This window comes from Protopterus annectens, chromosome 10.part0 (genome assembly GCF_019279795.1).
Source record: "Protopterus annectens isolate FY-2018-M chromosome 10.part0, PAN1.0, whole genome shotgun sequence".
In the NCBI taxonomy this organism is placed as follows: Eukaryota; Metazoa; Chordata; order Ceratodontiformes; family Protopteridae; genus Protopterus; species Protopterus annectens.
Window position 1 is genome coordinate 625,260,330 of NC_056744.1, and position 27,381 is coordinate 625,287,710.

The 27,381-nt window shown below is 36.9% G+C and overlaps 1 protein-coding gene across 2 annotated transcripts in view; it reads left to right on the plus strand.

Moving 5' to 3' along the window:
- Positions 1-1,259: 1,259 nt before the first annotated feature.
- Positions 1,260-27,381, plus strand: part of SLC1A7 (solute carrier family 1 member 7) — a 941,247-nt gene continuing 915,125 nt past the window's right edge. The window contains exons 1-2 of one of the 2 annotated variants that reach the window (XM_044085451.1): positions 1,260-1,273; positions 8,126-8,246. In XM_044085451.1, the coding sequence (XP_043941386.1) occupies positions 1,260-1,273; positions 8,126-8,246 (135 nt within the window). Of the gene's footprint in view, positions 1,274-8,105; positions 8,247-27,381 lie in introns of those variants that run through there. The other variant, XM_044085450.1, reaches the window with a different exon arrangement.

Consider the following 27,381-nt stretch of genomic DNA (forward strand, 5'->3'; position numbering starts at 1 on the left):
CTATGCTGCATTGCCAGGGATGGTCTGCACCTGTCTCCTCTAGGCTTTCAAATACTGGCCAAGGCACTTGCCTTTTTTAGGCAATGTCAAAACTATAAAATTTCCAATGTAACAAAATCCACATAAGACAAACTCAAGGTTCTGCTGCTTAATGCTAGGAGTCTAAACATGAAACTGCACTCCTTGGAAGCACTCCTCACCTTGGAAGATGTTGACATCTGTGGAGTCACTGAGACATGGTTCAAGGTCAAGGACAGCACCATGGCTGTGCAAGGCTACAATGCCTTCCACACATTCAGACCTCAAAATGAGCATGAAAGAACCAAAGATGGAGGTATATCCATCTTCATTAAAGCCAAGTACACCTCAGCACTGGTCAAACATATGACTGCCTCAAACTACTCCATGCCCAATTAATTATAGGCAAAATACCCTCCCACATCATTGCTAACTATAGGCCCCCATCATGAACCAAGAAAAGCATACCGCCTATCTGGACTTACTGTAGTCACTCACTATACAGCCCAACACCTTAGTCATGGGAGACTTCAACTATCCTTCAATCGACTGGGTGACATACATGAGCACGAACATGCTCACCCAGAGGTTCCTGGACTTTGTCAATACAAATGCTCTGGGACAGATAGTCTGCACCCCCACAAGGCGCTCACATGTCCTAGACATAGTACTCACCAATGTGGGGCTCACTGTACTCCCCCCATGTGTGATCCCCTCCCTGGTAAGGTCAGACCATAAATCAGTTGCATTTGAAGGAACTATTGAACCTGTCACCACCACAGGAGCAAAAAAACTAAAAAACTTTTCCAAAGCAAACTATAGCCTACTAAGTGATGGTATAAAAAGTTTTATATCCCCCGCAATCACAGACAACAATGACTCCTATGCAGAGATGTAAATAAATACCCTGTATAAACACTTAAGCAACTGCATCGACTCAACTGTACCTGACCAGACCCAAACCAGGTACTCCTGAAAAAACAAGCTACCCTGGTGGACCTCAAGTATAAGAAGGTTATATAACAAAATGAAGACACTGATGTCTAAGAACAAGAGGGAACTGAATCAGCAGAAGAATTCCCTCCACAGCTTGAACAAGCAAATCAGAAATCTTGTAAAGTCCTCTAAACCTAATTATGAAACTAAAATAGTATCCTTAGCTAAGGATAATCATAAGGCATTATTTAACTACATCTGAAATCTAAAAAGAAATGCCCAGGTATGTGCTGAACTGGTAGTAGATGGTACCACACAGATTATACTGGAGGAAACTGCCAACCTGCTAGTTGACAGATGTGGCACAAACTTCACCCCCCCCGTCCCCACCAGCCATACCCCAAAGCAAACCTGACACCAGTCCACTGCCTAGTATCCCTAGAGATCAGTTCATATCTGTACTTTCCAAGGTCAAAAACACAACCTCAATGGGACCAGATAACATCCCAGGTAGCTTATTAAGCAATCTAAAACAGGACCTAGCAGAACCACTCGGCATTCTCTTTAACCATAGCCTGAGAACTGGCTTTGTTCTAGTAGAGTGGAGAAGTAATCCCCTTGCACAAAGGGGGCCATTAACCGACCCTGGGAACTATAGACCCATAAGTCTAAACAGCCTCATCTTCAAGGCCATAGAAAGAATCATCCTGGACCCTATCAACAAGGACATAGATGACCTTCAAACTCTAGACCCAACCCAGTTTGGCTTTGTTAAGGGTAGATCATTCTTCGAGAAAGTCACTAAAGCCCTGGATGAAGGTAAGACAGTGTATACTGCCAATCTTGACCTAGCCAAGGCTTTTGCCACAATCCCCCACTCAGGTATCATTGGGAAACTCTCCCAGATGGAGATTAACCCTTACATCACCAGATGGGTAGCCAGTTGGCTCACTGACAGAACACACACTGTCAAAGTTGATGACTCCAACTCTACCAGTAGACCTGTCACTAGTGGCATACCACAAGTATCTGTGCTGGACCCTTTACTGTTTGGAATGTATTTCACAGAAGTCCAGGCTAAAGTTGACAGCCTTTGGCTTACCAGGTTCACTGATGATTGCAAATTGGGTACAACCATTGAGTTCCCCAATGATGTTAACATATTACAGGTGGCGTTAACACAGACAGATGACTGGTGCCACAGCCATGGTCTAAAACGAAACAGGAAAAAAGTGTATTATTATCCCATATGGCAATGTGTAATTCCCACCTAATTACAATACTGACAGAACTCTGCTATGTTTAAACCCAGTAATGTGAGATCTGAGAACACAGGTAGATAACAATCTGAACTTTGACCGCCAAGTTTCCACAGTGCTAAGGAAAGCCTTCTACATTACGCATCGCATAAGTAAGGACATCACATCCAGGTCTAAGGATGTTATAACTCCACTGTACTTGACCCTTATCAGACTGCTAATAGACTACAATGCTTCCTTCTGCATGTACCTCACCAGACACCTGCATCAGCTGGAGAGACCACACAGGTTTCTCACCAAGAAAATACAGGGCCTCCAAACCATGACTTACATGGATAGACTGAAAGTCCTGTCACTGTACTGTGTATCATATAGGCTGCTGAGAGGCGACTTGTGCCTGGCCTGCAGGGCAGTGTCTGACCCTGCCCTGATGGACATGCTGCACATCCACAAGTCAAACAACACAAGAGTCACTCACTCTAGGGATCTTAACCTAGCCTATGACATTAACAGAACATACTGGAGAGATAGATATATCACCCAGAGATTACCACTACTCCAAACAACAAACAACTCCAAACAACAAACTTCCAATCAACATGAAGCAGAGCTCCTCACTGACACTATTCAAGTGCAACCTGGACAAATGGATGGGAGACTGCAAATTCACCCGGGGTGGCAACCATGTCCCTCGTGGATAGGGATAGTCAATGTTTATCATAGACGTGTTCTGTGAATTACATCCATCTAACCAAGGACAATTGAAGCAAATCAGGGTTAACATGGCTAGGCTTCTAAGAACTGTATGCCCACTAGCCTTGTAACTTCCTATGAACATATAAGAATATATGTTACAATCAAGACTAAAAGGGGGTAAACTCATGAGGCTGTGCTCCTCAATACACAAAGAACTGAAAACATTTCTGAAGTAGTTTCACATGGAAATTGTTAAGTCTAATCTCCTGGGTCTATACATGACAGTGCTAACTGCCTGTGATCTATGAGTGGTGTTCTTGCAAATGCAACAACTATATAGCAGCAGACAAAAATAAAAATCAAGGAAATGGGCCTTCTAGACAATCAGAATCAATACATCCTTCTGTCGTTTAAGAAATCCTAGGCCAAGAAATGCCCCAGGTCCTCTCTACTTTCAATAGAGTTTAACCAAGGGAATTGTAACTTGAGATCACAAAAAAGGGCAAAAAGTGTACACCAACTATAAATACAGTACAACAATGCAATTAAACCACCAAATATTACACAATGCAAGTGAAAAAGCAATGAGAAAGTACTTGCCAGTCTTTTTTGGGCTGTACTCAAAATCACTTTCTCTCACGTGGCATGGTTGCCAAGTGCTGCTGAGCTTTGTGGAAATGAGTCATGTATATATATATATATATATATATATATATATATATATATATATATATATATATATATTATATCTAAATCTATATCTGTCTATATATCTAGATCTCTGTATAGCTCTCTCTGTCTCTCTCTCTCTCTCTCTGTATATATATATATATATATATATATATATATATATATATATATATATATATATATATGTATATATAGAGGGTATACTATTGAAATACCACACCACAAGTGCTAGGAGTTTTAAATATCATGTTCCTAATGATGCAAGCACACAATATCAAATCACTGTGTTTGAAAGAAGTGCTGAATTTGCAATTCAATATTCCTCTAGTTCTTCTGCAACACGAGTGTTATCACATACATCCCATCTACTCTAATTAACTGAATTAGCATAACTGTGCCATAGTACACTCAAATAGTGCCTCTCACCATACAAACAACAAGTATTTCACAATGAAATGGAAGGTTTAGCAGACAGACTAAAAACACCTGTTGAAGTACTCTTCTTGACAGAAAGTAGTATAATTCTCGTCATGTTGACAGATTTGTATTACTCACATCACTTCTACACTGACAGATGTACGCATTGTAAATACATACAAAACCATGAATCTGATGTCATAATCACAATTCACATCAGATAATAAAGAAATCCATTGCAGTTTAAAAGATGCAGTTATGTGACACTGCTTGTACCAAACCAAGTGGTGTAAACTGCTCCTTGATGGACAGAAGCTTCATAAATATGGCTTCCTTAACTACGAACCTCTGACATTTCTGTGATGATGGATACTGCAAAGTAGTTGGGTGTGTAAGTCTTCTATGTGGTTTTGTTCCAACTGCATCACCTTCGAAATATCAGTCAGATGCAATATTCATCTCCCCATTAGACTCCATAAATGGTGATGTCACCCCACTACCATATTCTGACTGCATGGATATCCAAGTGAAAATGTTTCCCAGTGATTCTAAAAATGTATCTGATAATGTACACAGGATCCTTTCCTTGTCCAATAATGTCTTGCTCATCCCAAAATGTAATGGGAAACTGAATGCAACTTTTGCACTTGACTCCAAATGATTTGCCGCAAATGAAACCAGCAACCTTTAGGAATGCTTTTGGGCAATTGTTTAGAAATCGAATTCACAGCTCCCTTTTTTCTATAAACACTATATGTGGATTTAAGTTACAGTCATATTCAGCACATAGTTCAATTGCAGAATGCCAGAACACATCATAAGAGAATTCTGATTTAGAAGGCAGTATCTCATATGTCAAAGGAACTATGATGTGGTTTTCTCCAACCCTCTCTTCCCATGGATGTATATAATTGCTAACATTCTGCACTACACACTGGTAAAGTGCCATCAATTAGTATGTAAAGAGATAAACACGTGCTGCATAGATTACAAGGCATAGTAATTATGACTACTGGGCTATCATTTTTACATTCTTCACGAAATCTACTAATGAATGAGCCAGACTTAAGTGGTATCATATCAAGTGTTAAACATGATATCTTCAAGGTCTTTCTCTTTGAGTTTACATAGCCTATTTCTAAGTCTTTGCATGCAGTCCTTTACAGGCTTACTATTCGATGAATGCACAATGGTGTCTACTGGTGTTATAGGAAGGACATCAGATACAAGCTGACAGGGTGTGACATTTGAATGAAGTGCTGTTTTATGTGTTTCCCTTAGTGTTTACTATTGATGGCATGATACTATCTAGGACATGGAGATGGGTGATGTTTTTTATTAATATCTCACTGTCATCTGATGTAGTCCTAATACAAATAGCCTTTACATTTCCAGGCATTTGTTTATGCAAAACCAGTAGTTTCTAGTGTCATTTTTAATTTTCCAGGTGAGACAGATAACCACCTACTGTTAATATTTCCTTACCTTTTTGTGATGGTAAAGTTTTGTATGTGCTACCAATATTCCCAGGTGCTGTTTTATCCAGTGTTGAAAAATGTAGTGTACATAATTTAACACACAGTTTAGGCAGAGCAGGCCACAAGCAAAGTCAGTTTCAGGTGAAGCACAGCATTCGTAGGCAAAATGTGTATTTAAAATACAGACCACATGCATGTGTATGGGGTGTGTGTTGCAACACATCATCCTATAAGTACTTGTCACACATTTTTCAAAACGTGGGAGTTTTACATTGCCATACTGGCATGTATGTAGAAGATAACTGCTTACTCTCTCATGGATGCAGCATTTGAAACATCCTTCAAGCAAGAATAGTCAGTAGACTACTCAAATTTCAAAACACGAAACGTTGAAAGACAAATAAGGCTGTAGGAAGACGTGCATAGAACCACAAAATTTATTAATTGTCAACGTTAAACGTAAACCTCCACAAGGTTTATAAAATCAAATGCTTTTCGTCCACACCAAGTATGTAGACTTCCTCAGACAAATTCACAGAATATAGAGGAAACCATGTAGCTCATGTTTAAATATAGTTACACTTAATTCAAACCAATCAAAAATAGGTTAGGATGTAACCAAAACGTGCACGCTACTAGGTTGATTAGTGAAGTAATTCCCCTAATACATTAAACAAGTGTACATATAAAAAAGTATTCCTTGTGTGTACACTCCATAAACATAACTATTACCTAAAGTACTAAGTATTAAAATCATTGTTTAAAAATATGCATGTTGAAAACATACTAATACTGTAATAACAATGTTACAAAATTATTTATAAAATAATTTATAAAAAATGATTTATAAAAAATGTTGCCTAATGCAACAAACTTCTAAGCTTTAAAATACATGCCAAAGAGGTAATCTTATTCAAACCAGGTAGGTTGTATGAGTTTAACCTCAATTGCCAAATTAATTCGCGTTTCTCTAATAACAGTTGGTGGGGACCCCCTTTTAACTCTACCTTAACTTGGTCAATAAAGTTTATAGAGTATACACACAAGGAATACTTTTTTATATGTATTTTTTATTTGATTTTATAAACCTTGTGGAGGTTTACGTTTAACGTTGACAACTAATAAATTTTGTGGTTCTACGCATGTCTTCCTGGAGCCTTATTTATCTTTCAAAGATTAGTCAGTAGGTCAGCATTCTTATTTTTGCCAATTGTATACACTGTATCCTAACAAGAATTACTGCAGCTACCTGGTTGCATTCTGCCTTAAGAACTGATTGTTTTAGTTTGTATGCAAGTATCTCCATGGTAGTACAAATGAAGGGTTGTTGCCTGCATCATCATGTAATAGCGACTGAACTTTATAGAAACTATGTTGTATATAAACATGTATTTTTGATTTTAGTGAGTCAGAATTCTGTGGGTGGGTAATCCATGCTGGTGACATTAGGAATATGATATTTAGCACTTCTTTCACTGCAGTATTTCAATAATAAACCATATTATATATATATATATATATATATATATATATATATATATATATAATATATAAAGTGTCCTCTGAAGGTGCAGCACAATTAAAAAAAAAGCTGTTAGACACTTCATTCTACCTCATTTTTTGTTTATTTACTGACCATCACAGTCTCTGTATTGTAAGATCCAATAATAACAGCACTTAGGCAGGCATAACTTTAGTTAACCTGCCCTAAGTACTGTTATGATTAGGTCTTGCACTAGGAAAGCACTTAACAAGTTTATGTTTCTCACTGATACCCTGTAATTATGGCACTCAATGCACTACACACACACACACACACACACACACACACACACGCACGCACGCACACACGCACGCACGCACGCACGCACACACACACACACACACACATAGCAAACACTTGTTATTATATATTTGTGTGGTGGTTGTTTATATATATATGATTATATATATATATATATATATATATATATACCTATAGTGTATTTATCTCCTATATAATATATATGTATATAATATATATATTTATATCTATCAATGTATATAGACATGCATTTGTATAAAGATGCACATACATGCATAAACCAAAATGAGAGTGCATATGAATAATATAAGTAATGAGTAACCTCTGCCTATACAGTGTCTTTATAGTTCATATCTGAAGGTGACAGTGTAATGAAATAACAAATGCCATTAATTTTCTTTCATTTTTTTCTCCTGTACTGCTTATTTTATTTCTTCTCTCTTTTATCCTGATTTTTCTCTTCTTCCCTGCCTCTTTACATCTACCTAATTTCCTTTTTCCATACTTTCTTTCTTTTTATACTTCTAAATCTCTTTTCCAGTTTCCCAGAGCACTGTAATCCTCTTCTGCTGTCTTAATGGTGAGCATGGTAATAGGATCAACAATATTAATTTGGGACAATAATGCCAGCTGTCACTTACTAGGCATTGGCAGAAGGGGGTGACCTTGTGGGTCAGATGAGCTTGTCTGCAAGAACTGTGATCTGTGCGTGCTTCAGAGGCAGGTCTATGTCCATTAAAGAGGTGTGCATTTGGGATTTCTTTCTATGGGTGCCTGCCTTTCCACAGGCACAGCACGGAGGACACCATGGCTCTGGCGTTTGATACTGCTTGTAGTCGAGTGAAGGATGTCTGTAAAAGGAACGGATTGCTCATTCTCTCAGTTTTATCTGTCATTGTTGGATGTCTGCTGGGTTTCTTCCTGAGAACAAGACACCTCTCAGACCAGGTATAGTAACATCAGAAATAGAGGAATTAAAAAGACAATAGCCTAACAGGCCGCTAAAAAGGCTCATTGGTAAAGAAAGAAAAAAACTCTATGAAAATTCTATCCTTCCAACAGGCAAATGATTAAATTAAATCCATCTAGTTGTTCAGTTTTATTTTCAGTATTTATTGGGTTCAGTAAAACTGCACACCTTGTTTAAATAAATGTTTGGAAAAATGTTTTATAAAATATATTCTTTGAAGTTTGAGTCATAAAGTTTATGAATTTCAGAGGCTGCCTTGCAAAGAAAGCCAATTCCTAATCATATGAATACTATCTTGTAAATGATTTCTTTTATCAAGACTAACTTATGCCTTACATTTAAAGTATCATTCTAGAGGAATGATGGAGGGAGAGATCCTGTTAAGCATGGTATTTTTTAAAGAATATACTTTGGGGACAAACTTTAAACAATTCATGTACTGTTATTGTTAGTTATTTGCGTTTTATGAGTACAATACAATGTGATACAATAAGTTATATTAGCATTTATTTCCAGTAAAGCTTTAAAGGAACCAGTGTTTATGATACTGCCAAACAGAGTAGATGTACTGCTTTTGTTATATTAAAATAAATAACTGGATGAATATATAATGTATAAGTTATAATTTTATTTTGCATTGATTTTTGTGAAGTGAAGGTAGGTGCAAACTAGGAATCTAGATTCCTAAATGCTGTCATATAGAAACAATACAACTGAGTAATGTACAGATTCAAGGCTATTATTATAAATGACTATTTAACAGCTTCAGAGAAAAAATAAGTGCACACATACACTGACACTAGCAGTGTACGATGTGCATATAATGCTTTTGTGGAGACAGAAGATCTAAACCCCTGTTCCTTAGTGCAGAGCTACACAGGGGTAGAACATGGCTAGCATGCACATGGATGCTTGCCTTTAGTGCTGGTGTGCATATTCCACTATGTTCCTTTGGGAAAAGAAGTACCTGTGAAACACATACAATATGCCAGAGCAAAATAATTGACATTTGCTTAAGCACGTACCCTAGTTCTCCTCAACAGGTCAAAATGATGGGGTTAGTTATGCTTACAGTTTTGTCACCTTATGCCATGCAGGTAACCCAGGGAAAGTGCACAGTACTGGATCAGCACCTTTGTGTTCCGCATTTACCAAGCCTGGTGCACTGAGTGGTACTACCGGGTGACTGTGATATAGCTTTGGCCACATCATCCTTTGTGTCTTCCTCCTAGTCCTGTGATGGAGTTTAATGCTACTCCATAGTATATGTTGCTCACATGAGTAGACACAACCACCGAATAACAATGGTGACTGGAGCAGACAATATGTGTGCATAACAAATGGTGACTGCAGGTATAAACACCACTGGTGCATAACATTTAGGACTGGGATTGCATCCATGCACAATAAATGCTGGCTACAGGAGGAGACATTACTGCTGCCTGACACTGGTGGTTGGGACTGTACCACTTTGTAACAAATGCTTGTTGCAGCTCTAAATGGCTCTACAGATTAACATTTGAGAGTGTGTTGCATCCACCTGTAATAAGTGCTTCCAGCAGGAGCACATCCACTGCATCTTTTGGGACCTTGGGAGTTTATCCAGCCATACAAATCCTGTCTTTAAGTGAAAACACACAGCATTTGAAATTCAGATTGTATCTATCCATAACAAATGCTATGCATAGCCACAGATACCTAAAAGTAATGTCTTTTGGCTTCTCTCATTAGGGGTCACCATAGCAGATCACTGGTCTGCAGATTGATTGGCAGTGGAGTCTTTACAGTGTGGAGTTAACTGCCCGGTGCCCAACCTTCACAGAAGGCACATGCACGCACCTGCCTGCATGTCTTTAAAACTCACTCGACCGCAGGGTTGACATGAAGACTATGCACAGAAGGTGCTCCAGCTGAGAACTGAACAGGAGAACCTCCTGCTGTGAGACAGCAATGCTAACTGCTGCACCACCGTGGCTTTGAGCCACAGATCCCCCTGCTGTGAAACATTTGGTAGCAGGGATGCATGCCATAGAAATAAGGCTTAGAATAATGATAAATTTGTGAATAGATCTGCCAGACAGTGTAAGTACTGCTAAGGAAAATGAGTGTGAAGCATACAGATGTATTTAGTTTTTACAAAAACAGCAAGTTATTACAAATACAGACTATGACACATAGACTGCCCATTGTTTATTGAATAAGCTGCAGATTATACTTATCTAACTGCATTTTCTATGCCCTCATGTTCGTAAGTATATTGTATACGCCTGTCTCATAAGTTTTGAATTTACCATTTTTATCACACTGCTCCTTTGGTTTTTGTTGTGATTATACACTGCCTTTTCTGTGGAAAACATATTTCACATCATCAGCATCACTGTCAGAGACTGCTCAAAGTTAATGTGAGCAGACACAATGAAGATTTTATTAAACAAATACAATTTGCAAAATGTACAAACTTACTTAAGGGCAGAATGAGAAGAAATTAGTAGCATAAAACATTTATCTGGATGGCGCAGTGCTGCAGCGGTTGCATTGTCACCGCGCAGCAAGAGGTTTTCTGGTTTGATTCTCAACTGGGGTACCTTCTGTGCAGAATCTGCATGTCCTTTCTGCATCTGTGTGGGTTTCCTCTGGGTGCTCTGGTTTTCACCCACATTACAAAGACATGCATCTGGAACATTTCTCCCCAGGCCTCTGCTGAAAATTTACTTTGTTCCAGGTTGCATTGTCGCCTCGCAGCAAGAGGTTTTCTGGTTTGATTCTCAACTGGGGTGCCTTCTGTGCAGAGTCTGCATGTCCTCCCTGCATCTGTGTGGGTTTCCTCTGGGTTTTCACCCATATTACAAAGACATGCATCTGGAACATTTCTCCCCAGGCCTCTGCTGAAAATTGACTTTGTTCCAAGTCAGACTTTCCTGGTAAACAAATGTAAATAAATAAAAACATGTCGACCAGAAAGGAAGCAGGCATGCTGTGATATATGGCTGTTTTGTATGTTAAACTTTAGTGCATTTACAGTGTCTTCTAGTTATTAATTGCAAATGGCATGAATCTATCGTGTAATTCCTCAGTGAAAGTAATTAAAGATATTTTAAACAGTTAGCTAATAAGATATAAACTGACTTTTCTGACTGTAGATACATCTCAGTGAAAGAATTATAGACCAAGTCCAAAATAAGTGGGGAACAAAAGCTTAATGTCATGGACAAATTGAAAAGTTCTTGTTTTGCATTAGCATGCATTTTTCTGATGGATATGAAGTCTGAAACACAAATGTATGTTATTATTTAGTGACTTCACTCATCAATTATTGGCCAGAAATGCACACATTCTATGAGGACCAGATCAAAAATATAAGACAAAAATCTGGACATTCTGCAAAATTCTGGAGAGTTGAGAGGTATATTGCAGAAGTCTATGTCTTGAAATACAACAGACTCAGCATTTGACAGTCACTTAAGTTGTGTAGAGGCATAAAATAAGCATAGGAAATATGCTAGAGTTAGGCAGCTATCAACAAGACATAATGGTGTACACTTGCCTTTCCCCCAGTTACAAAACATGTTCAAACATAAATAAATGAGTTCAAAATAACTTAGTGCAAGTATTTCAACATTTTCTTTCATCTCAGTGTATTTCACCTGTAGATTAACATTTAGTTTAGCAAATTATACTTTGTATGAGCAATGTCTTTTCAGTAACATACATTACTTCAAATTCATGTACATTTATTTGTTAACTAGATAAGTGAACAAATCCTTACAGAAAATCCTTTTCATCTGTGTGTACGTGTATGTGCGTGTGTGTGTGTATGTGTGTGTGTGTGTATGTGTGTGTGTGTGTGTGCGCGCGCGCGCAAGGGCATGTGTGTGTGTGTGTGTGTGTGTGTGTGTGTGTGTGTGTGTGTGTGTGTGTGTGTGCGTGTGTATATTTGTGTGAGTGTATGTGTGTCTAAGCTTACAAGTATAAAGTATATGTTTTTTGGAACCCTTGTGCCTGGCAACCATCTGGTCCATCACTGCAACTCTGCCTGTTTGTTCCCTAATCAGATAAGAGTCAGCTGTGATGTGGCTATCATCCAAGCAGCCATAAGGGGATTTTTCTAATGCTTCCCCAACTCCTTCCTCTGCTTGTTACATAAGTGTAATAGGGGTGGGTGTCCACTGGATGCAGCATGGTGCTTCCAGGAGTGATATAACCCCACAGTTAAACCCCAAGCCTCCTCTTAATGAGTGACTGGTGCCTGGTAGTTCTCTAGTCCCCACCAGGGAGACATTGGAAGAAACATGATCCTCAACTTTTTACCTGAGAAAGGTGAGCAAGTTTTACTTCATTCCTCGTCAAGCTTTCAGTGCCCAGGCTGCTACTTAACCCCGAATTAGCTGGGTCACAGCTCTGTAGCTCCATTTCATGAAGCCAACCTGCTCCACCTTACTAATACATGCTAACTCTAACCCAAAGCCTGCCTCTGCCCTAAACCCAACCCTACACCTTACCTTAGGAAAACCCTTTCTGTCACCCTACCACTACACACGACATTCAGACACAGACCATATAGATCACTACACACTCACAACAGTCCATTAATTCCCTTACCTAGCCCTTATTCTAACCTAATTCACACAAACACTCTCACCCCTAATGTCAAAACTTTAAATATATCTAAAACTTTCAACATTAACATCCCACCACATACATCAGCACACAAGCACAACACTACAACTATCCCCTTAACTATCCATTATTCCAGTCCTAAGTTGCAAACACTTGCACACACACTTTTACCCCATAATGATAAAACTTTTAGTATTTCCAAAATGTTTTGGCATTAATATATGTAAAAGTTTTGGCATTAACACTCCAAACCCACACTTACCTTCTTCTCTCTGTCTTTATCTTTTTGACATCTGCAGCATTCCACCATATGTGTAGTTCATCAAAAGTGCACTTGACAAATTGATTAGAAATTTCATTCTGTTGACCATCTGAGCATTTGATAAAGTAAATGTAATATCTATCTATCTATCTATCTATCTATCTATCTATCTATCTATCTATCTATCTATCTATCTATCTATCTATCTATCCATGCGTGTGTGTGTGTGTGTGTGTGTGTGTGTGTGTGTGTGTGTGTGTGTATATAATCTGTCTGTCTGGTCTGTATAGTCAGTACTCATAAGGACTGAAATCACTTGTGAACAAGCCATCATTGTCTACACATAACATATAAACTGGTGTAATACACTCAGTTACGCATAGCTAAAACCTCATTGGCATGTTAGTTTCTTGTACTGTGTGTGCACATTCATCTGATTAGTTAAAGTTTGAACAATACTATTCCTCTTGTTTTACATGTGTTTTCATTTTATTTTTAAAGACATGATATTATTTTGATTTACAGGAGTCCACTATTAGAAAAAAAATGTATTAAAAGAGGACATGACTGCTATATGTATGTTTCTGAAAATATAAATATATAAATAATATAAACTGGACCTCTAGAGTCCATTTTCATACAAATCTTTCCTATAGTTTATAACAAATGATATATTGCACAGGATACAAACATGGTAGGATACTATGTTGTGTACAATACATTAGTACATTTTGCATTGCTAGTTAGGGCAACAGAGCTTTGTGATGTCTTTGCAAGTGCCTGGAGAATTTTGCCATGTTTGGTTTCACTTATTGGGAATTAGATGTAGTAGGCTGCCACTCATACCTATCAACTGTAGAGAGTTTTGCAGAATGTCCAAATTTTTGTCTCATATTTTCGGTCTGTTCCCCATAAAAATTGTGTTTTCTGACAAATCATTGGCATGCTTTATTGATTAAAGTCAATAAATAATGACAATCATTTGAGTTTCAGACTTCATATCCTTCAGAAAATGTATGGTAACACAAATCCTGTTATTCTAGCAATTTTCTAACTTTATAAGAGCAATTTTTAAAATGTGTCCATATTTTTAGGCTGTTGTCCCCCCATTTTGTCAGGCTTTGTCCAGATTTCTTGCAGTAAGAGGTTGAGAGGTATGCTGCCACTGCACTTATCCAGTGAACACATTTTGTATGTGACAGTGAAGCAACTATTGTTACTAACACTTTGTTACTAACACTGCATATCCAGTGAAGACATTTTGTATATGGCACTGAAGCAACTATCCTTACTAACACTGCATATTCAGTGAAGACATTTTGTATATGGCACTGAAACAACTATCCTTAACAACACTGCATATCCAGTGAATACATGTTGTATATGGCACTGTAGCAATTATCCTTAGTTATTCTGCATATCCATTTATTATAAGGCAGGGAAAAATTTAGCAATACAGCATATCCAGTGAGTGGGTTTTAGATATGGCAGTGAAGCAACTATCCTTCATTACACTGCATATCAAGTGTGCACATTTTGTATATGGCAGTGAAACAATTATGCTTAGTAAAACTGCATATCCAGTGCTGGGGTGCCTTCTGTGTGGAGTCTGCATGTCCTCCCTGTGGTCGCGTGGGTTTCCTCCGGGTGCTCCGGTTTCCTCCCACATCCCAAAGACATGCTGTAGGTGGATTGGACATACTAAATTGGCCCAAGGTGTGAATGCGTGCATGTGTGTGCCTTCTGTGGAAGGTTGGGCACCAGGCTGACAACTCGACACCATAAAACTCCACTGCCAATCATGAGCGGACAGATGATCCGCTGTGGCGACCCCTAACCGGGAAAAAGCCGAAAGAAGAAGAAGAAGAACACTGCATATCCAGTGAGCATGTTTTAAATATAGCAGTGAAGCAACCATCCTTTGTAACACTGCATTTATAGTGAGCATGTTTTCTGTATGGCAGTGAAGCATCTATCCTTATTAATATTACATATTCAAGTTGCATGTTTTGCATGTGGCAGGGAAGCAGCTATCCTTAGTAAGACTGCATATCAAGTTATTAAAGAAACACATTTTCAATATTTTGTTTGAATTTTGTTAAGCTTTATGGAATTGTAATTATCAGTGACATGGGGCTGAAAAATACTGACTCTGAAACAGAAAACATTTTGGAAGAACTCTGAGTGCTCCAGACGTATGGTAAGACTGGACTGTAGGAGTACTGATGGATGGAAACTTTTACAGTGATGGGGCAGGTATTTAATTTCCAAAGTCTATACATAAGTACTGCCACTACTATGAGATGAACCTGGAGGTGTACTGGAAGTATTTTTGATTTTGTACTGAGCACTGCGGTGGTCTCACCCCACACATGAAAGGCCACAGTTTATTTAAACACCCTTATTGTAGTATTACTGTTATTTAAAGAGTGACTAGTTGATTGCTAGTGACTAATGCATGTAAGGTATGTAGTAAGTGTTATTTACTAATAGGCTTCATTTCCACTGAATTGAAACTGTAATAATTAGCATGTTTTAGGAGTGTATGGGACTTACATATGGCTTTATAGATGTCTAACTTATAAGGAAGTGGAGATCAATCCAGTCTGTATTGTTGCAGTTTTAGTTGTTAGGAATTACATGTAGGAAACTACAGTGGTGTCATTTGTTATTAAGGTTAGTCTTTGTGGGTGTCTGAAAGCATACATTCTGTTTTAGAGATTTTTTTTTGCTATCTGGTGTGTGTGTGTGTGTGTGTGTGTGTGTGTGTGTGTGTGTGTGTGTGTGTGTGTGTGTGTGTGTGTGTGTGTGTGTGTGTCTGCATGTGTGTATATGCATGTGTGTCTATTTATATATAGATATAAATATATCCATTTCAAAAGCACATAAGGTTTAGGTGTTATGACCTTGATGTTCAGATATATTAAATGCTTAAATGTTAGGAAACATGTTTATGGTGGCAGAGTTCCTGTGATCCTAAAATGTCTATATGCCAGACTGTATGCCTTCTGTAGGACCAGTCCTTCAGATCTGCTTACAATATAAATCACACAGACTGTGCACTACACCATAACAGTGGCACGGCCCACATTGAGGAGCTGAATGGAGTCTAACTTAGATGGAGTTAGCAGATAAACTATCTGTGGTGTAGTGCTTACATATGCTGGGAGATGGGATGAAGATCAGTGCAGATATTAAGGCTAGGGAAGTGCCAAAGGGATAATGCTCCTAATATCATATTTCTCCACTTTTATACATTTACTATTTTAAATGATGGAAGATATAAATTAATATTATGAGTGCATGGAAGACATCCTGTGTGACTGCAGTATTTGTCAAAATAAAATGTATCCATAAAGAAATGTGAACATTTCTTTTTATGGCAATAAAGTTTCTCACATACGTCATCCATGGGTCTACACCCTCTTTCCTCCTGGTGTAGATATAATCAGACATACTACAATTTAGGGTTAACGGGTAATCACCTTGCACTCACACAGGAGTAAAAATATTATTTGAAGACCTGGCCAAAACACACAATTCTCACTTGGTTTCTGGTTATTTCTCCCACTTTCATTGAAAAGCTAAACTGTAAACAATGTTTAAATCTTAAGTGCATTTGTGAGAATTCTTGTTGTTAATTTATAAATTTTTTGTCTTTATTGTTTTGGAAATTATTTAATTGGTACTGTTTAAAATATGTACCACTTTCTTCTTCGTGATTACTATTCCACAACAAAAAATGTATAGTGATGTACGTTAGGAAATGTACTGCAAGAAAACAGTGTAGCTGTGTAATGGTGTTCCAGCTACAGGTGAGTTAACACGGCATAATAAGGTGTGTGTGTGTGTGTGTGTGTGTGTGTGTGTGTGTGTGTGTGTGTGTGTGTGTGTGTGTGTGTGTGTGTGTGTGTGTGTGTGTGTGTGTGTGTGTGTGTGTGTGTGTGTGTGTGTGTGTGTGTGTGTGTGTGTGTGTGCGCATATATATATATATATATATATATATATATATATATATATATATATATATATATTTATATTGATTATTGTGCTGTGTATAACATCCTGTTTTGTTAGCATATAACAGAAGTATAATAAATGGTGTTACAATGTTGTGAAGCAGAAATGTACTACATCCACCATGCACAAGCCCACATGATGTGTTCTGTAGGTTACATTAAAATCACACCATAGAATAAACACAGCACAGTCAGCACAGTCAGTAATGAGATGCCACAATTAAGGTCCTACATGTCTTGTACAGATTAAATAGTGCCCAGAATATGTAAAGCATATTAATAGAAAGCTAAACCACTGGAGTAGTACAGCAACCCTTGCAGGAGTACAGGGGCGCACTAGATATAGTAATGACATTAAGAAGAGTATTCTGTTACAGTTTAATTACTTAATTTCTCCAAGCCTTTTGGGTTTCTAATATCATGATGGGAATGGACCCCATTCCTAAGTCAAAGTATGATTAAAGTTTGTCAAATTAGTACTGTTTCAATCTTTGATGTTAGTCAAAAGTGCTCTTCACAGCACCCAAAACGTGCCCAGAGCTGACTTCTCCTGCAATTTACATGGAGTTACATGTATTGGTAGCACATCTTAATAACACTGTAAATTATTTCTTATCTAATCCATTGCTGCTACTACTGTTGGGCCTGTATGGGTATCCTTCTTCCACAGTGCCCTCATTTCTGCCTGCAAATCCTGATATTTTATGATCTGTAGTGAGAGTAGGGGACAGGTGGAGGAGACCCTGGAGAGATGGAGATATGCTCTAGAGAGAAGAGGAATGAAGGTCAGCAGGACTAAGACAGAATATATGTCTGTGAATGAGAGGGAGGATAGAAGAATGATGAGGATGCAAGGAGTAGAGGTGGCGAAGATGGATGAGTTTAAATACTTGGGGTCAATAGTTCAGAGTAACGGTGAGTGTGGAAGAGAGGTGAAGAAGAGAGTAGAGGCAGGATGGAGTGGGTGGAGAAGAGTGTCAGGAGTGATTTGTGACAGACGAGTACCTGAAAGAGTGAAATGGAAGGTCTACAAGAGGGTAGTGAGACCAGCTATGTTATATGGGTTGGAGACAGTGGCATTGACAAAAAGGCAGGAGTTTGAGCTGGATGTGGCAGAGTTAAGATGTTAAGATTTGTACTGGGTGTGGCGAGGGTGGATAGGATTAGGAATAAGTATATTAGAGGGTCAGCCCAGGTTGGAAGGTTTGGAGACAAAGCCAGAGAGGCAAGATTACGTTGGTTTGGACATGTGCTGAGGAGGGATGCTGAATATATTGGGAAAAAGATGCTAAGGATGAAGCTACCAGGTAACAGGAAAGAGGAAGGTCTAAGATAAGGTTTATGGATGTGGTGAGAGAGGACATGCAGGTGGTTGGTGTGACAGAGCAAGACGCAGAGGACAGGAAGAAATGGAAACAGGTGATCCGCTGTGGCGACCCATAATGGGAACAGCCAAAAGAAGATGATGAAATCCTGATATTTTATGACTTTGTGTCTATCTGTATGTAAGACACTGCAATCACTGGGTGCAGCAATTTCAATGATCAATGCTACTTTTGTCTTATTTTTATGGACTACTATATCAGGTTTTCTCGCATCTATTTTTTGAAATGTTAGTAATGGGTGAGCCCATGTGCATACCTCTCAGCTTCTTAGAGCAAGAAATCTGGACAAAGCTGTAAATAATGGGGAGACAAAGACCCAAAAATATGGATACATTTTAAATATTGATTGTATAAACTTAGAACGTTGATAGCATAGCAGATTTTAGATTAGCATGAATTTTCTGAAAAGTATGAAGTCTGAAGCTCAAATGTCTGTCTTTATTTTCTGACTTTAATCTTTAATGACTTGCCAATGATTTGCCAGAAAACCACAATTTTATGAAAAATGGGCTAAAAATATGAGGCAAAAATCTGGACATTCTGTGAAAATCTGTTCAGTCAAGATGTATGTGTGATATAAACCATCATTCTCTACAATGCTTTGAGACTCATGTTTCTAATGCTTCTCAACTACTTTAATATTGTAATGTTTGTACAATCTTCAGTGTAACAGTCTTGCCACAATATTATGCCTTTCAGTATACAGGCCCTCTGCCTTTAGTGCATCACACCCAGCAACAATATGTGCAACTGTTCCAGTTCTGTTTTACAGATCCTGCATTTATTTGTTTCTATAAAGTGCTCAATGGCCTTTGTAAATCAACATGTACGTAGTTCATCATTCTGGGCTGCTAATATTAACTTTTCATTTTTGGTTTAAATGAACCTCTCCGTAACCATTCTTGCATTAGATACTGATCAACATGAAGTTGTTCCAGGAGTTTTTTCTACTTACAACTACATTTATGCCTTTTCCACGCATCTTGCCTTCTCACCTGAGCCTTCTCCTTATATTCTTTCTTTTTTTTTTTTTTTTTTTTTGGCATATTCTGTTGCGTTGAAGGTTGACACAACAACATTCTGTTGCTGCCTGATTTTTGTCTACTTCTGGTATGGTTTCCATTCCCACTTGATACTGATATGCTTCTCCTAAGCTAAGCAGGGAAATCATCTTTGAAGTGTTCTCTTCATGTTTCAAAATGTTTACTATATTTGGAACTAATGAGGTCAGCAGATATGTATGCAGTCCTAAAATGTATAAATATAATCAATTTCATTGAGGCCCATACCTTCTTCAGAACAAGGAATATATAATTTTGGTGTACACTGATTTTTATATATCATTCAATAAGTGTGAAGTATTTTTCTTGTTTTCCTGTCCAGCTAATCCAATACCTTTTGAGGCCAGTCAGTCACCCCAAAACTGTAAGTTAGAACAGAAAGAACAAATTGGTTTATAGTTTGAACTTTGTTCCCAGCTGTCAGGGCTGTTTTCAGCATTAATTTTAGCCTTCTAAAATATTCCTTACTGAGTTTTGTTCACATTTGTTCATGTTTTATTGTCAATTATTCATCATTTTCCAAATATTTATACACTCCCTCCTACTCAAGTTCCTTTATATCACATTCCTGTCACAGAATTATATTTTCTTTGTACTGCAGCTTTCCTATTTTGAATGTTTGTTTGGCACATTTATTTAAGACCAAATTACATTCTTATATCATCTGAGAAAGTTTTGACCACTTCCAGTTGTGCTTTTAGCTCCTCATCTGATGAACTATAGAGTTTTAAATCATTCAGAAAAAGAAGAGAATTCTTTATACTTTGTTGTTTTCTGAGAGCCAAATTATAACCATGACCTCTTAATTAGACAGCTTAATGGGTTATGGTCTAGACAAAAGAGCAACAGTGACAAAGAGTCACCTTGGAATATACCCTTTAAATTTTTATTCTGGGAAAATAATTTGTCCTTTATCATGGCTTAGCTATAAAGTTGTTTGCTACTGTTTTATGGTTACTGTAATATAACTGATCAATGTAGGGTGTATCTTATACATTTGTAAGGAGTCCTTTATCAATAAATGTGGGGTGCTATCAAATGCTTTTTTGTAATCTATCAATGCCATACTTAGATTCTTCCCCTTTTTACAATACTCCATTATGATTTTGTTTATCAACAAATGATCCTTTGTTCCATATGACTTTATTTTGTTATATTTTCATTCTATTGCTATGATTGAGTTTTCTTCTAAATGACTATAAACTCTGTTGGCATCAATTCTAGTTTATAGTTTATAATTGTCGAAAGGCAAGTTATTGGTCTATAGTTTTTAGGATGACTTACAGGTTCATTCTTAGGAAGCATCATTTTTCCTGTTTCCTGTTAACCAGGTTGGTGTCTGTTTGGGGTGCTAATATAAAAAGTCATTATTCAGGGCTAAATCTTTGTATAAAAATGTTAATACCTTTAGCCAGAAGTTAGGTCCTGCTTCTGGGCCTGGAGTTTTCCAATTAGGAGCTTTTCTTAACTTTATTTCAGTTTCTCTGGCCATTACATCATTCCATTTTGTGCATTTAAACTTCTTACTGTTTCTTTTACTTCTATACATTCAGCATCTTTATTATGTTCCATGGGGTCTTCATAAATATGTCTCCAAAATGCGTAGAGTTCTTCTTCCTTTTGCTTTGTTTCCCAAGTCTCATTAAAACTTTTTTTGGTTATCAATGAATTGCTTGTTTTATACTTTTCCTTTATATTTATCTGCGTATCTTCTAATTCTTTTCTGCTTGTGATGATATCTTTAGTTTATTATTTGCAATAATGTATGATAAAGCCTGGGTTGTTCTAACACTGTATGCTGCTTTTATCACATCTATCTTTCTATGTATTTTTGTCGATCTGTTCCCTCTTTTCTGCTCTTCTAACAGTGACACTTCTTGTCTTAATTGCTTTATAGTTTTCTTTATTTGATACTTCCATGATGGCATTTGATTTCCTCCTTTCCTTTCCCTTACTGCCCTGTATTTTTGTGGTAAGACTTTATCTGCTATTAATTTAGCTGCACAGTAATATATCCTATTTATTTATGTTATGTCACTTGAATTTCTGACAATAGTCTTGATTACTGTGTTCATTTATTTTATCAGGCTTCTAACATTTTGGGTCTTATTGACTTTCTGAAATCTATTTCTTTCATTGATCTTAATATGTCTATCCAGCTCTATTAAATCAAGCAACGTTTCCCTTAATTTCCTAAGACATTGTTTCACCAATAGGAAACAGTCACATGACTTGATTCTTAAAGGCAAAGCATCAATAATCCATTTACTGTTATATGTACTCTGTTACTGAACACTTTATTTATGAAGTAAAGGGAGAGCCTTTAAAAATGGTTTAAGTGAAACTGCATCATTTAAAACCATAAATTTTATCAGCTTGCAGTGTGAAAATCTACCTTAAAATGTCTTAGGAAATTTGTCTGCACACAGAGTCAAGTGTTGGCTCTGATATTGTTTTATGCATTATTTTAAGAAATCGATTGTCATTATTGTCCATGGAGATAAGGTGAATATATGTATTAGTTAAAATGAAAGATAATATGCTTGATGGAGTATCTACTGAAAGTGGAATGCTTTATAGACATTTTAAATAAGTTTTCAGTTGTATATGATCACAGACAGTAATTTATATTGTTTTGACCTTACAAGGTTATATTTTATTGCTGCGCAGTGTATCTTTTGCAATGTGCATTAGAAATGAGAAGCCTTGCTAATGTTTTGCATGTAAAGAAAGGCAAGTTGTTTAGCTATATATGATTGCAAATAGTGAAAATACAAACATCTTATTTCAATGAACATTTTACATTGCATTGTTTGTATATTTTATCCTGCACATTTAATATGACTGAGATCTCTAGTTAGATGTTTGACTTTATTTGTAGATAACATTGTTTTGGAAGTCATTTATTTAGCATTAGTAGCATGTGTTTTAATGGAAAGTTCTCATTGGTTTGTTCATATTTAAATACCTGGCTTTTAAAAAGGTTTATCATGTCTGATGAAGTGTCAAGGTAGACAAAAAAAGCACTCACGTTTGTCATTAAAGGTTTAAGATTTAAGTCTACTCCTCTACTGCAGTGTTTGCTGTCTCACCATTTATTTTTAATAATTTGTTTGGATACATGTGTATGAGAGAGTTGACTTTATTCTCTCAGTGGAAGATTTATTCGTTGTTGAATTTTTCTAACAGTGACACTTCTTGTCTTAATTGTTTTTTAGTTTTCTTTATTTGATACTGGTAAGGCTTTATCTGCTATTAATTTAGCTGCACAGTAATATATCCTATTTATTTATGTTATATCACATGAATTTCTGACAATAGTCTTGATTACTGTGTTCATTTATTTTATTAGACTTCTAACATTTTGGGTCTTACTAACTTTCTGTAATCTATTTCTTTCATTGATCTTAATATGTCTATCGAACTCTAATAAATTAATCAACTTTTCCCTTAGATCATTTTTTTCCAAACTGAGACCACATTCTTTGTTCTACATTTTCTGCAGGCATTCTACAGAAAGTTCCAGAATATCTTCCTGTGAATTATTCTCTTCAGCTACATCCTGCATCATCCATTGCTCTTTCATATGGGAACTCACTGGCCTATCATTCCACAGCACTGACTGTGTCAGAGTTGCCACCTTTTCCTGTTCCTTCCCTTGCTATGCAACTCCACCTGAACTTTTGTACTGGTTTTCGACTGAAGGCTCCAGAGTATCTTCATGTGGCAGTAGATCAGACGTTTCCTGTTCCACCCGTTTTTCCTTAATTTGGGGACTCACTGTCCTATCATGCTGTGGCATTACCAGGGTTGAATTTTCTATACTAAATCCTTCACTTTGCAGGTAATCCATAACTTCACTTTATATTTCTTTAACTTCTTCATTACTAATCCTATTTTCTACTTTCCCTCTTTGTTTTCTTATTTTTGCATTGTAAAACTTTCCATAGCCAGGTGCCTGTATTTCCCTTCAAATATCTTTGATGCTGCGTTTTGTATTGATTAGTTTTTCTTTCTTCTTTGCATATTGTACCATATTAAATCTCTTTTTCTTTTTTATGCCCATATTTCTTCTTCATATGTCTCCCTCTCCATCTGTTTCTCCTTACTTTAGGGACTCATTGTTCCATTATGCTGTGGCATAACCTGTATTAGACTTTCACACTAAATCCTTCACTTAGTAGGTGTTCAATAATTTGATTTTATATTTAAGTTCTACTGTATTAATCTTTTATTCTACATTCTTCCTTTGTGATCTTGTTTTTGTACTGTGAAATTTTCCATATCCAGATGCCTTTGCCTGTATTTTTCTTCAAATATCTTTGGAGCTGCTTTTTTGTATTGATTAGTTTGGCTTTCTACTTTGCATAAATATTACACCATATCAGAGCTCTCTTTCTTTTCCATGTCCATGTTTCTTTTTTATACCTTTCAAAACTCTCTAGATTTTGTTGTTTATATTTTCACACTTCTTCAGTTGCTTCTTTTTCCAAATAACCCAAGGTTTCTTGGTCTATATGTTTTTCATGAGTCTGTTGTACTAATGAAAGAAAATTTGCATTTGAAGCTTTTGACAGTTTTTCTTGTGCAAGCATTTTCCTTTCCTCTAATTTCTCACTTAATCTTTTTGAATATATTCTGTCTAGTAATTCTGGGCTTCTTGCATAACAGTAGCAATGCATATTTTTTTGTTATCCTCAGTAGTCACCTGTATCATCTTCATGGCTGTTTTTTGACCTGTCAGTTTTTGTGTTTTTTTGTTGTTGTTGACTAATACATCCTCCATCTGAGCCTAGCTTAATCCAATTCTAGGAGTGGTTTCCATGTCTTGAGGATTCTACACTGTTACTTTTTCCAGTCCTGGCACTAGTGCACCTACCAGGATTGAACATTTTTTTATCCTGGGACTTGTGCACCCAGCTGTATTTTTTTTTTTTTAACTTACTTCTGTCCATGATATATGCTTTATAAAATACAGTCTATACATCAGTGTTGTCTTGGTGAGATCTTGTAAAAACAGGGTCCACCTCATGAAGGTAGACATCACTTCTAGCAGTGCTACTCTCCTTTGCGTACTGATTTTGTCATCTCTCCATCTGGACCCCTAGCTCTATAATATAGAACATAACTTTATGGCAAATCAAATGTATCTAGAATGCATACTGAGTATGTGTACTCAGACAAATGCATTAAATGGAATGAGACAATGAATTAAATGGAATGAGGTACCCCTGTGTACTGTACTTTGCTCACACTGTATGCTGTGCATGTCATTAAACAGAATGGTATTACAGTCCAGTATATTGTAACAGTTGAATAATATAGCAATGTGTAGATTCTGTGCCTAGTATTGTAACACCTTTTATAGTAGAGTATCATAAGTAACTTATTGCATTGGTGTAAAGAGAAAGCTGTCATGGTAGAACACGTGTTATTCGGGGCACATGTCTGTGTACTGTTTTGCTGCTGCCAGCACATCATGAAGCTTCTATTTATTTTATTTATTTATTTATATTTTAAATTTATTTTTTTTTATTAAGCTCACTTCATAGAAATACTTTTTCTTAAAGATGACCAGGGGAATATAGCTAGTTAAGCAGCTTGCTCAGACTCATACTAAGGGAATCAAGCCCCGAAGGAGAGGATGAAGCTCATTAGAAGGCCATCATCTTAACCTCTGGGCTAATGTGCCAGATATACATTACAGACTTATAAAGGCAAAGGTGGAATGCCTGTCCCATAAATGTTATAATAATTGGACATTCCCATGATGTTTAGTACATGCCATTAGGACACAATATTCATTTTCTTACTTAATCTGATGATAAGAAGTACCACAATCCAAGGGCCGTTTATAGGGGACAGTCAGAATATATTACAAAAAATATAGATGAATTGTAGTGTATATATGGGAAGTACAATTTCTAAGGTCAATTAACTATTAGAACATTTACTATTTATAAATAAATCTTGTAAAGATGTCCATTTGGCAGTACTTTCAGAGAACTCAACAATAGGTTATTTCTGAAGACAGTATAGTACATTGTACAAAAAGTTAAGGTAAGAAAAAGAGGGCAAATAAAACTGGATGGGTAGAGCAAGTGGAGGCGGGGGCATGGAATGGCTATTAGTCTGAATATATTTTACAAATCTGAGTAAACTGTTATGATTACAGACACTGTCTAAAAAGCACTGAAGGAGGGTTAACCTTATACCAAAGCATGTACAGGTGCTGAAGGGATAGGAAGCAGTTCAATGTAGTGTTACGCATTATCCCACACCTGCAGGAAGCATGAAGCACAACATATGACAACAGGTATTCCTATGACATCAATAGAGTATTCAGCATATTTTTTGCAATTTATGTGCAGCTGTGCTCCCCCCCTCTCTCTTTATATATATATATATATATATATATATATATATATATATATATATATATATATATCTAGCTGTATATTTATGGGTATATTCATATTGGTTGATTTGTTAATTTCATTCTTGCTCAATCTCTGTTTTGTTGATAAAGCAAATGGTTGATAGTTGTGTGTGAGGTCAGCAGTTCCTCAGGTTGTGGTATATGCCATTTCCCTAAGGACTGTGCGATCTTGGAGCCAATGCATATAATTAGCAGAAGGTGTGGGGATGCAGGGGGACGTGCCCCTATAACAAAAAAAAAGATGTTTTTACTTTGCATGCTCTGAGGTAATTCTTTGCAGCATGTGCAGAAACATGTCAGCATTTGACATTAACATTTTAATGTTAGCATTATCCACATTTAGTGGAATCTATCAGACACACACACACACACACACACACACACACATATATATATATATATATATATATATATATATATATATGTACATACATATATAGATCCCTATTAGATGATCAGGATTTCAGAAACTCAAAAACTCAAAATTCATATGGTCGAGACCATATCATCGAGTTTCTGAAAACTCAAAGGTTTTGAATAGAGATTGCAGTACAGTGTGGAATGAGAAATGTACCCTTTTCTTCACTGTAGTGCCATCTGAGAGTTGGTATATTTAATTTGCAGGGGGTGTGGGGGGTGCAGGGGGCTTGCCCCACTGCAAAAATGTAAAAAAGTTAGATTTTGTGGGGTTTTTTTGAAATGTTCAAGTTTTCGGAAACTCGATCATATGGTCTCGACTTTATGAATTTCAAGTTTCTGAAAACTTAATCATCTGATAGGGATATATATATATATATATATATATATATATATATATATATATATATATATATATTTATGTGTATATATGGATTCCTTTCAGAAGAATGAACACTTACAAGAGCAAATGTTAAATGATCAAGCTAAGAGCACTGAAAACCTTGAAACTTGAACAAAAATCACAACACCTGCTTTTTTTGTAGTTTTGTAGGGGGCCAAGCGGCATACCTCTCAACTGTCCAGATATTCATAGAACGTCCAGATATTTGCCTCAGAATTTTGGTCTGTTCCTGATAACATTTGTGGTTCTCTTTCAAGTCACTGGGATGATCTGAGGATTGAAGTCATTAAATAATGACATACATTTGAGTTTCAGACTTCCAATCCATCAGAAAATGTATAGGTTCATAGGTTCATAGGTAGGTACTAGGCTATCGGCCCTAGGGCCTAAGTAAGCCTAGCCAACAAGGTTCCCTGGCTTACGCCACCCAAAAAAGTTATTTTCCTATGCCCCTTTAGAGCATTGCCACAGAAGTAATCCCTGGGTGTATTTCCTATTTGCCATCCACTC